Below are 12,486 nucleotides of genomic sequence, written 5' to 3' on the forward strand. Positions count from 1 at the left end.
CCACATCAGAGACCATGCAGTGGAACCTCAGAGCTGGTCGAGTTCTTGTAGGTTTCTCCAAAGAACTCAAATACGTATTGTGCAAGACATATGGATGTCTGCTCTAGATGACATCAAAGGGCAGTCAGTCCCAGGTTCTCAGAGAAAAGAACCTACAACTAACAGAGGAAGGAGATTGCATACCCCAAATCCATCCTCTCAGCCTCAACAGTGGGAATTATAACAACAGTGGGAATTATAGCAACAGTGGGAATTATAGCAACAGTGGGAATTATAACAACAGTGGGAATTATAGCAACAAGGAGAGTGGGCAGGAAGGGGAAGCACATTGTACTTCTCCTCCCTATTCTGGGTCAGTGTGCCTGAGACTGGCCACTAGGAGAGGAGAGGGTTTTAAAGGGGGTGGCTTGAGCGTTTTAAATAATTTAGCATAACTAGAAAATTATGGGTTCTAAGACATCATTAAGTCACAGGAAGGAGATACGTGGCAGAGAACATGCTTGAAGCTTGGTAAGGTCAGATTATTTAATTAATTAGTCCTAAATGTCCCAGGCATCTAGAAGCTAACATATGCAAAACTGAACTCACAATAGCATCCTATAAATCTGCTCTTCTTCCACGCTACGTAAATCAATAAATAGTCTCATTCGTCAAGTTGCTTAGACCCCGAGTCTAGGAGTAACCCTTGGTATCTTCTTTTTCCCTTAAAATCACATTCAGTCGAACAGCAGGCCCTGTTGGCTTTGCCCCCAAAATAAATGAAATCTGAAGACCTTCTTCCCACTTCTACTCTGATCACTTTTCTCCTTGCCACACTCACCTTTAGTTTCAGCCTCTTAACTGGTCTTCCTGCTTGCTCTCTTGAGCCCTCACTCTCACCCCAGTTAATCCTCCACAATAATAGAGTGATCTTTTAAAATTATAAAGTAGACTCTATCATTCCCCTGCTCAAGACCTTCAGTTGCCTTTCATGACAACTAGAATGAAATCTGCAATTTTTATTAAGGACTGCAGGGCCCGACATAATCTGGCTCTTGTCGTTCTGGCCCTACCTCTTGCTCTGCCTCCTTCTTTCTAGCCTGGCTGGCTGTTTTGCATCCCCATAGCAGGCCTGTGCATGTTGTACTTGTTCATTTTGCCTGACGCACACTCCGCCTTCTATACCATCTTTCTTTAGTCTGTTACTCTTCTTATTTTTCTACATGAATTTATCTGCCTGACATTGACTATATGTTTACTTGCCGTTATTTGCTTGTTTTATCTCAACATATAAACTCCTTAAGTGCAAGGACTTTGTCTTGCTCATGGCTATATTTCCAGTGCTTAGGATAATGCCTGGCCTACAATAGGCCAATATATATTTGTTGAATACATATATTTTTTAAAATGCATTAATATCTTTGAAGATTTTTTCTTTTAGTGTTTTACTTGTTCAATGCTGTTAGGTTTCTTATTTTAGTCTTCTTCAGATTGCTCTAGTTATATTTCTCTGGGTTGGAATTCTCCAATTTGTTGGGGCTTGTGAGGTATCACTCACATGTTGCTGGATTTTCTCGTAGATTTCATAACTTTTAGTAGTTTCTTATTCCTTGGGTGCTGTCTTTCGTGGATATTCTATGATATAAATACCCTGGGTTGTAGATCCCTTCTTGGTGGCTATTGTCCTAACTTCCTGGGTACACTGTCCCTGAACCAGATCTCAGCTGTTTTGACTTGGAATATTATGCACATTGCATGGGTAGCACACCTCCAGCAGGGCTCTGCACCCTGGACAGATCTAACTCTGGACCTGTGTGGGTGGCTCTGTTTTCATGCTTGGGGCAGATGGGTGAAGATATTTTGGCTTCTCTGCATGGGGAGGCAGTGTATTTTCTGCTCCTGGCTTTACTCCGAGTGGTGTAATTCCAGTTTTCTATATGTTGTATCTTGAGGCTTTGTCCACCATCTGGGAGCAGGTGTTGAAACCCTACCTTTGTTCCCAAGGCAAAGCTGCTACCTCTGTTTCCTCATCCCCTCACCATTCCTCCCAAGAATTTAACTTTAGCTTTCCTTTATTTATATGTGTTCCTATATTCCATTTCTGCTCCTTGGAAATCACTCTTACCCTCCTTCTTTATGCTTAGATATGGCTGTGTATTTTTCATTTAAAAATATTTCCAGCCAAGACTTAACCAGCCAAAAATGAGGTGTTATAACCCCTAGTTACTCTGGCATTCATTTTTTTCTCTCTCCCTACCCCTCGGGTCTTGGATTTTTACATTATTTCCCTGCCCATCCTCTTTGATGACTCCTCTGAAAAGGACACTATGCATTCAATTTGGATTCTGGCTTGTAATTTCTAGCTGTGAGACCAATAATCCCTTCTCCTGAACTTTGGTGGGCCTTGGTCTCTGTTCCCAATTATAGGGCCCATGTGCAAACATAGACATCTGGAATTTCCAGCTTCATTCCTGGGTCTCAACCACTGAGTATGTATTTTCATCTGTGCAGTGAGAATACTTAGCTGATCAGCCTCTTTGCTCAGGCTTCAGAAGGGTATGTGGATGGGGATTTTGGAGAGACACTCACTAATAATTCTTTGTTGACAGTTCTAATTCTTTTCACTCAAATACCAATGTCTTTGTCCTAACATTATTGAAATTAGTAAAATGTTGTTATTATGAAAACTATATCCAGAGTGTGTTTAGAAGGAACTGGAGGAGGATATATAAGCATATTTGAAATCTGTTAGAATGCCATAGATGTCTTTCATGTTTAAAAATTGGAAACTTTTACCTACTATCTGGATTAAGTGAGATGGTTGGACAACTCTAGATGTGAATTCTTGCATGAAGAGGTTGGCTGGAGCTGGGCAGCAGCTACCTTCTTCAGACTATGCGTGTCCTCCCGGTTTTACACAGTTCCCAGGAGACTCACCTCACCTCACTCATTTACTGACCTGCCTGGGCTCTTTTGGCATCTGCGTTTTTAACCTTGACAGGAACTTTGGGTTTTAATATTAATGTGATTTAATTTCAGGCTGAGGAATCTTAGCTGATATTGGGTTTGCTTAAATCATGTGTAACTGAGATATGAGAACCAGATTTGCATTTTGGAAAACTAGGACACAGTATGAAAGGTGATTTCACAAGTTCTATATTAAATATCATCATTGTCAGTGCTTGATCTGGTTTAAATATTGAGTCACTGTTGGTATGTGTTACCTTGGGAGTTGTGTTTAGAACTAAAATAATGGGGCTGGGCGTGGTGGCTCACACCTATAAACCCAGCACTTTGGGAGGCAAGGCGGGCGGATCACTTGAGATCAGGAGTTCGAAAACAGCCTGGCCAAATAAGGAAACCCTGTCTCTACTAAAAATACAATAATTAGCTAGGCGTGGTGGCTTGCACCTGTATTGCTAGCCACTTGGGAGGCTCAGGCAGGAGAATCGCTTGGACCTGGCAGGTGGAGGTTGCAGTGAGCTGATATCATGCCACCGCACTCCAGCCTGGGTGACAGAGTGAGACTCTGTCTCAAAACAAAACAAAACAACCCTAAAATAATGGGAAATATTACAGTTATGAATCAAAAAGTTTGTCTTGAAGTCCTAATCTGGAGGACTTTGGGTAATGTAGAAGCAAATGAATACGAGAAACATGAGTCTCAATCTTTTGGATACTTAGAAGTAGAAACATCTAAGATAAATCTCCAATATGACCAGCTGAGAAATAAAGAACTTACTTGCAGTTCTCCATGAAATTACTAAAAAATAAGCAAAAAGAAATCCATTTAATTTTTCTCAAATGGAAAAAACATGGCATTATCTAACCTATTTTGTTGGAGTCTGTGAGGGGAGGACTTGTGTGGGCAAAGAAGGAAGCATTCCAAACCACCCCATAGATTAGTTTTAGATTAGTTTTACAATGCAAAACTAGATGTAAGATTAGGCAGTGATGATGTAGTGAAGTCAAAAGTAGGGTTTCCTTAAAGGCCCTCTTCATTTACTGGACCCGACAGCTTTGGGTATAGTCTCAGGTAGAGACTGCCGTATCTTTCTGTTTCCTTTGAATAGCATTATAATGTCTGAGAGAACACTGAAAGCCTCTCTCCATTTAAACATCATTATGGATTTCATCTCTCAATAATTCTGCCTACCTGTTATTTGATAATATTGTTCAGTTTATTATTGATGAATCCTAGCTTAGTTCCTCTTTTAATTAGTGTTTAAAAAGATTCTCTGTAATATGGACCATGTAGGGTAATAAGGAAGCAAGGGAAGAATGGGAACCGCAAATCACTTTGACAGAAGTGAAGTGAAGTGGACCAAAGAGAACCAAAGTAGAAAAAGACATGTAGTACTTACTTATAGGTGCTGCCAGCTGACCTAAAAAAATTAGATATCAGCGAAGATTTGTTTGAAAGGAACAAGTTTCCTTCTAGGGAGAGATATTTGTGTTGGGGAGAATCTTGGTAGTCACACAGCTCTGGGTGACAATGGCTAATTCTCTGTTAACAGCTCCAATTCTTTATGACTATGCATTCTTGGGTAAGTATTTGGGTCAGTTTCTTATCTCTCACAAAGGGGTTAGTGGAGTGATTCTAAGGATTAAATGGGATAATGTAATTAAAGCACCTATATAATTCTATAGGAAGTGCAAAGTACATATGTGTTTGAAATCATGTAAATGTAAGCTTCCTTCTCAGGGAGAAGCTAGATAAGCAGAGGGCAGAGGAAACTGGGAGCTTTGAGTCAGGTAGCTGCACACAGAGTTAGAAATGAGCAGAGTAGGCTGGGCTCGGTGGCTCACGCCTGTAATCCCAGCACTTTGGGAGGCTGAGGCAAGCGGATCACGAGGTCAGGAGATCGAGACCATCCTGGCGAACACTGTGAAACCCTGTCTCTACTAAAAATGCAAAAAAATTAGCCAGGCTTAGTGGTGGCGCCTGTAGTCCCAGCTACTCGGGAGGCTGAGGCAGGAGAATGGCATGAACCTGGAGGGCGGAGCTTGCAGTGAGCCGAGATCACGCCACTGCACTCCAGCCTGGTCAACAGAGCGAGACTCCGTCTCAAAAAAACAAACAAACAAACAAAAAGAAATGAGCAGGGTAGGGACAGGTCTCTAAGCCTTATAGAGAACAACAAGAACAACAACAGAAAACAGTAGAAAAAGAAATTGAATTTACCGTGGGGTGTTGAAGATGGACCAGCTGAAAAACAGAGACGTATTTTAGGAACCATTTTTTCTTCCATGATATTTTCCTTTCTATGTAGAGAGTTTCTTCTTGGTAGGTCGTTATAACAATAGGGAAAACTTTCCCTTTGGTATTCATTTACTTTTAATATGAATCAGCAGAATATGAACTTTCAAAAAATCACTAATAACTTCATGGAATTTTGATGACTGTACGGTTAAAGTATTAGAAAAGAAAAGTATGCACCCCAATCCCAGAAATCTTAACACTACAGGCAAAGGAGAGATTTTAGGACCCCACAGTTGTGAAAATATGGACTTACTGATGGCAAGTGGAATGGATCCAGCTGGTGAATAAAAGAGAGAAAATTATCTTTTTCTTTACTTGCTTGTTCAAATTGTTTTTCCATTTGTGATTTCCCTCATAATGCTGCATTTTAAACTACTGAGAAACTTTCCCCTCTGCTCTCTATTTTTAAATTAAATAGTAAAGTTTTGTTTTTTTCCATATGATATGAGTTGGCTCTGTGTCATCACCCCAATCTCACCTTGAATCCCCATAATCCCCACATGTCAAGGGCAGGACCAGGTGGAGGTAATTGAATCATGGGAGTGGTTTCCTTCATGCTGTTCCCGTTATAATGAGTGAGTCTCACAAGATCTGATGGTTTTATAAGTGTCTGGCATTTCCCCTGCTTGCACTCATTCTCTCTCCTGCTGCCCTGTGAAGACGTGCCTTCCACCATGATTGTAAGTTTCCTGAGGTCTCCCCAGCCATGTGGAACTGTGAGTCAATGAAACCTCTTTTCTTTATAAATTACCCAGTCTCAGATATTTCTTCATAGCAGTCTGAGAACGGACGAATACACCATATAATTATTTAAAAATTGAGATAATGATGGGTCACGTGAAAGCAAGACATCAAGGAAATAGCAACTTCAAGCCACTAAAATCTTTAAATGGTCAGGGAGATTTTCCTCAGATATCTTTGCAAAAATCATTATCAATTCTTACTCCAAATATTTAATGCTTAGCTGTTTTTGATGCTGTTGTTCATTCTTTCCATATTGAAATACATCTTCTCTTGAGTTCTGTGAGACCCCCCCCCGCTTTACTTGTTCTCCTTTCTCCCTGCTCACTCCTTTTCTATATGCTTAGTTAGATTTTTCCCTTATTCCAAACTTCTAAAACTGATTAATCCTTACCCCTTCATTTTTACATACATCTTTGGTTATCTAATTTAATCCAGTGGTCTTAAATATTATCTATATGCTGATTACTGTCTAATTTATTTCCCACCCAATCTCTCCCTAAATCTTCAGACTTAAATATTTTATTGCTTTTTGATATAGAGTATATACTTGGATGGGGGGCAGAACGTCGAGTGAGACATTTCTTGTTATCTCCAAATCGACAAGTAGGATCACAAAGCTGAGGAAAAGGAGGCTGTAACTTCCCATTCCCCTCCTCAGCAAACAGATGAGACAAGCCCTCAGGAGGGATTGAAGCATTGCCAACTCCATAATTAAAAGGGAAAGGATTCTTGAGGCTGTGCAGTGCAGAGGTGCTGCTCACCGGCCTTGACAAATGATAGCCAAATTAGCTCTCCTATCTCAAATGTCACCCTTTTTCCAAGCCAACATAAGCAAACTACTGTAAAGGGCAGGAGATTTAAGAGTCTTTGGAGTTGTGAGTAGTTAACAAAGGAATGATGTTGTAGGGGAGGAAGGAATAGTGCTTTCTTTTTCTGAAGGCAAATGAGTAGCACTTTGAGATTTGCTTACAGTGATTGGGGGTATCTGTGAGAAAGGATGTGTGGCAATCCACCTCCTGGTGGATTTGTTGATTTGTTTTGTGCCTATCTGAATGAAGGAAAATAAAATTGGAGAGAGACAGTAGTGCAGAGTGTCCTTGTTCTGTGATAAGAATGCTTGTGCTTGCTGAGGGTTCAGTGGGCAGTGCAAAAGACATCCAGGTCACGCGAGTGCTGGGAAGGGAAGAGCTTGGTTTCTTTAAATAATACAGGAATTGGGGAAGTGCTGGGTAGAGAAAGGCGGGTCCCTGGCTAAGGCTCCATCTCCACAGACCTAGGTGAGGACAGGCCCTCCCGCTTTTGCACCCAAATGTTGCATTTCCCAAGACCACCCTGGCTCACCACACCCCCATCCTGGGCCTGTAAAAACCCAAGACCTTAGGGGGCACACACACAAGCAGCTGAATGTCATGAGGAACACTTCCGTGGAAGAAGACACAAGCCATTGGTCGTCAAGAGCATGCCAGCAAAAGAGCACGCCAATAGGCACCGGGAGGCTGGCAGGCCATCCACCAGCAGAATGATGGGGCATCTGTCCAGAGCGGCTGGAGAAGAGTCGGGCCACAGAGCAGCTGGACTCCAGGGGTAAACCATCTCCCTTCTGGCTCCTCCATCTGCTGAGAGCTACTTCTACTCAATAAAATCTTGCATTCTCCAAGCCCATGTGTGATCCGATTCCTCTGGTACACCAAAGGCAAGAAACACGGGGATACAGAAATTCCTCTGTCCTTGTGATAAGGAAGGAGGTCTAATTGAGCTGGTTAACACAAGCCACCTACAGATGGCAAAATTAAAAGAGCAAAACTAAAAGAGCATCCTGTAACACATGCCCACTGGGGCTTCAGAAGCTGTAAAAAGTCCCACCTAGACACTGCCATGGGGTCAGAGCCCCTCAGCCTGCCCATCTGCATGCTCCCCTAGAGGTTTGAGCAGTGGGACACTGAGGAAGCGAGCCACTCCCCATCACATGCACTGCAAGGGGGACAAAGGAACCTTTCCCATTTCACAGGCTTGAGCCTTCTTGCTAGTATGTCACTCAAGTGGGTGACCTACTTGGTAAGGGCATCTTTGTAGTACAGGCTATGAAGTATATCGCTGGAGAGGGAGCTGAGGGGCAAGACTAGAGTCAGTACTCCCACATCAGGGACTATGCAGTGGAATCTCAGAACTGGTCAAGTTCTTGTAGGTTCCTCCAAAGAACTCAAATATGTATTCTGCAAGACATTTGGGTGTCTGCTCTAGGTAACATCAAAGGACAGTCAGTCTCAGGTTCTCAGAGAAAAGAACCTGCAACTAACAGAGGAAGGAGATTGCATGCCCCAAATCCATCCTCTCAGCCTCAACACAGTGGGAATTATAACAACAGTGGGAATTATAGCAACAAGGAGAGTGAACAGGAAGGGGAAGCACATTGTACTTGTCCTCCCTATTCTGAGTCAGTGTGCCTGAGACTGGCCACTAGGAGAGGAGAGGGTTTTAAGAGGGGTTGGCCTGAGTGTTTTTAATAATTTAACATGATTAGAAAATTATGGTATGCTACCAGGCTACCATAAGCAAAACAGTATGGCACTGGTAGGAAACAGACACATAGATCAATGAAACAGAATAGAGAGCCCAGAAATAAGGCCACATGACTACAACTATCTGATCTTTAACAAAGCTGACAAAAACAAGCAATGGGGAAAGGGCTTCCTATTCAATAAACGATACTGGGATAACTGGCCAGCCATATGTAGAAGATTGAAGCTGGACTCCTTCCTTACACCATATACAAAAATTAACTCAAGATGGTTTAAAGATTTAAGTGTAAAACCCAAACTATAAAAACCCTGGAAGACCACCTAGGCAATACCATTCTGGACATAGGAATGGGCAAAAATTTCATGATGAAGACAACAAAAGCAACTGTAACAAAAGCAAAAATTGACAAATGGGATCTAATTGAACTAAAGAGCTTCTGCCCAGCAAAAGAAACTGTCAACAGAGTAAATAGGCAACCTACAGAATGGGAGAAAATTTTTGCAAACTATGCATCTGGCGAAGGTCTAATATCCAGTGCCTGTAAGGAACTTAAACAAATTTACAAGACAAAAACAACCCCATTAAAAAGTTGGCAAAAAAAAGGGAATAGACACTTTTCAAAAGAAGACATACATGCAGCTCACAAACATATGAAGAAAAGCTCAACATCACTGATTATTAGAGAAATGCAAGTCAAAACCACAATGAGATACCATCTTGCACCGGGCAGAATGGCCATTATAAAAATGTCAGAAAATAACAGATACTGGGGAGGTTGTGGAAAAAAAGGAACAGTTTTACCTTGTTGGTGGCAACGTAAATTAGTTCAACCGTTGTGGGAAACAGTGTGGCAATTCCTCAAAGACCCCAAAACAGAACTACCATTCGACCCAGCAATCCCATTACTGGATATATGCCCAAAGTAATAAAAATTGTTCTATCATAAAGAAACACACGTGTGTTTATTGCAGCACTATTCACAGTAACAACGACATGGAATCAACCTAAATGCCCATCAACGATAGACTGGATAAAGAAAATGTACATATATACCATATAATACCATGCAGCCATAAAAAAGAACAAGGTCATGTCCTTTGCAGAAACATGGATGGAGCTGGAGGGCGTTATCCTTAGCGAACTAATGCAGGAAGAGAAAACCAAATACCACATGTTCTCACTTACAAATGGGAGCTAAATGACAAGAACACATGGATACAGAAGGAAAAAACATGCTCTGGGGCTTATTGAAGGGTGAAGGGTGAGAGGAGGGAGACAGTCAGGAAAAATAACTAATGGGTTCTAGGCTTAATACCTGGGTGATGAAATAATCTGTACAACAAACCCGCATGACACAAGTTTACCTATATAACAAACTGCACATGTACCCCTGAACTTAAAACTTAAATAAAAATAAAGCAAGTTGATACTATTTATCATAATATTTCCTACAAGTAAATAAAGGAAAGCTAAAAAAAGCCAACCAAAGATATAATGAAATATTATTTGGCCATAAAAGGAAATGAAGTACTGCTGCATGTTACCATGTGGATGAACCTGGAAAACCTTATGCTAAATGGAAGAAGCCAGTCACAAAAGACCTCTTATTGTTTGATTCCATTTATATGAAATGTTCACAACAGCTGAATCTATAGAGACAGAAAGAAGATTAGTGGTTGCCTGGGGCTATGGTGTGGAGAGGGTTTTGGGTTGGGGGATAGTGGGAAGGGATTGCTAAACAGAGTTTTTCTGGGGGGTGATGAGTATGTTCTAAAATTGATTCTGGCGATGGTTGCACAACCCAGTGAATATACTAAAAAGCATTAAATTCCACACTTTAAATGAGTGAATGGTGTCATATGTGAATATCATCTTGTAAATAACAAAGATAAAAAAGATAAAATTATGGGTTCTAATGCATCATTAAGGGACAGAGAGGAGATATTTTCCAGAAAACATACTTGAAGTCTGCTAAGGTCAGACTATTTAATTAATTAGTCCTAAATGTCCCAGGCATCTAGAAGCTAACATATGCAAAACTGAACTCACAATAGCATCCTATAAATCTGCTCTTCTCCGCTACCTAAATCAATAAATAGTCTCATTCGTCAAGTTTCTTAGACCCCAAATCCAGGAGTAACCCTTGGTGTCTTCTTTTTCTGTTAAAATCACATTCAATTGAACAGCAGGCCCTTTTGGCTTTGCCCCCAAAATAAATGAAATCTGAAGACCTTCTTCCCACTTCCACTCTGATCACTCTCTCCTTGCCACACTCACCTTTAGTTTCAGCCTCTTAACTGGTCTTCCTGCTTGCTCTCTTGAGCCCTCACTCTCACCCCAGTTAATCCTCCACAATAATAGAGTGATCTTTTAAAATTATAAAGTAGACCCTATCATTTCCCTGTTCAAGCCCTTCAGTTGCCTCTCAGTTTTTATTAAGGACTGCAGGGCCCGACATAATCTGGCTCTTGTCATTCTGGCCCTACCTCCTGCTCTGCCTCCTTCTTTCTAGCCTGGCTGGCTGTTTTGCATCCCCATAGCAGGCCTGTGCATGTCGTACTTGTTCGTTTTGCCTGAAGCACACTCCCCCTTCTATACCATCTTTCTTTAGTCTGTTACTCTTCTTATTTTTCTACATGAATTTATCTGCCTGACATTGACTATATGTTTACTTGCTGTTATTTGCCTGTTTTATCTCAACATATAAACTCCTTAAGTGCAAGGACTTTATCGTGCTCATGGCTATATTTCCAGTGCTTAGGATAATGCCTGGCCTACAATAGGCCAATATATATTTGTTGAATACATATATTTTAAAAAATGCATTAATATCTTTGAAGATTTTTTCTTTTAGTGTTTTACTTGTTTAATGCTGTTAGGTTTCTTATTTTAGTCTTCTTCAGATTGCTCTAGTTATATTTCTCTGGGTTGGAATTCTCCAATTTGTTGGGGCTTGTGAGGTATCACTCACATGGTGCTGGATTTCCTCATAGATTTCATAACTTTTAGTAGTTTCTTATTCCTTGGGGGCTATCTTTCGTGGATATTCTATGATATAAATACCCTGGGTTGTGGATCCCTTCTTGGTGGCTATTGTCCTAACTTCCTAGGTACACTGTCCCTGAACCAGATCTCAGCTGTTTTGACTTGGAATATTATGCACATTGCATGGGTAGCACACCTCCAGCAGGGCTCTGCACCCTGGACAGATCTAACTCTGGACCTGTGTGGGTGGCTCTGTTTTCATGCCTGGGGCAGATGGGTGAAGATATTTTGGCTTCTCTGCATGGGGAGGCAGTATATTTTCGCTACTGGCTTTACTCAGAGGGGCCTAATTTCAGTTTTCCGCATGTTGGATCTTGAGGCTTTTGCTGTCATTTGGGAGCAGATGTTGAAACCCTACCTTTGCTCTTGCTCCTGAGGCAAAGCTGCCACCTCTATTTTTTCATCCCCTCACCGTTCCCACCAAGAGCTTAACTTTAGCTTCTTCTTACAATGTGTTCCTATATTCAATTTCTGCTCCTTGGAAATCTTACCCACCTTTTTTATGCTTAAGCTTGGCTGTATATTTTTCATTTATAGATATTGCCAGGTAACACTTTTATTTTATTTTAAATTCAGGGGCACATGTGCAAGTTTGTTACATAGGTAAACTTGTGTCATGGGGGTTTGATGTACAGATTATTTTGCTACCCAGATATTAAATCTAGTTATTTTTCCTGATCCTCTCCTGCTCCCACGCTCCACCCTCTGACAGGCCCCAGTGTCTATTTTTCCCCTCTGTGTGTCCATGTGTTCTCATCATTTAGCTCCCATTTATAAATAAGAACATGCGGTATCTGATTTTCTATTCCTGCATTAGTTTGCTAAGGGCAATGGCCTGTAGCTCCATCCATGTTCCAGCAAAGGACATGATCTCATTCTTTTTTTGGCTGCATAGTATTCCGTGGTGTATATGTATCACATTTTCTTTATTCAGT

At 41.2% G+C, this 12,486-nt stretch overlaps 1 protein-coding gene and 1 long non-coding RNA gene across 4 annotated transcripts in view; one reads left to right on the forward strand and one right to left on the reverse strand.

Annotated features, from left to right (window-relative positions):
- The window catches only part of LOC129039453 (uncharacterized), a 139,648-nt gene that overhangs the window by 62,908 nt on the left and 64,254 nt on the right, over positions 1 to 12,486 (forward strand). The gene's annotated exons all lie outside the window — the stretch shown is intronic.
- TSBP1 (testis expressed basic protein 1) overlaps positions 1 to 12,486 on the reverse strand; it is an 82,308-nt gene that overhangs the window by 23,357 nt on the left and 46,465 nt on the right. The window contains exons 21-22 of one of the 3 annotated variants that reach the window (XM_063666080.1): positions 4,344 to 4,364; positions 3,722 to 3,742 (exon numbers count right to left, since the gene is read on the reverse strand). The exons of 1 other annotated variant lie outside the window; for it this stretch is intronic. In XM_063666080.1, coding sequence (XP_063522150.1) covers positions 3,722 to 3,742; positions 4,344 to 4,364 — 42 coding nt within the window. The remainder of the gene's footprint in view (positions 1 to 3,721; positions 3,743 to 4,343; positions 4,365 to 12,486) is intronic. One more of the 3 variants, XM_063666081.1, reaches the window with a different exon arrangement.

This window comes from Pongo pygmaeus, chromosome 5 (genome assembly GCF_028885625.2).
Source record: "Pongo pygmaeus isolate AG05252 chromosome 5, NHGRI_mPonPyg2-v2.0_pri, whole genome shotgun sequence".
In the NCBI taxonomy this organism is placed as follows: Eukaryota; Metazoa; Chordata; class Mammalia; order Primates; family Hominidae; genus Pongo; species Pongo pygmaeus.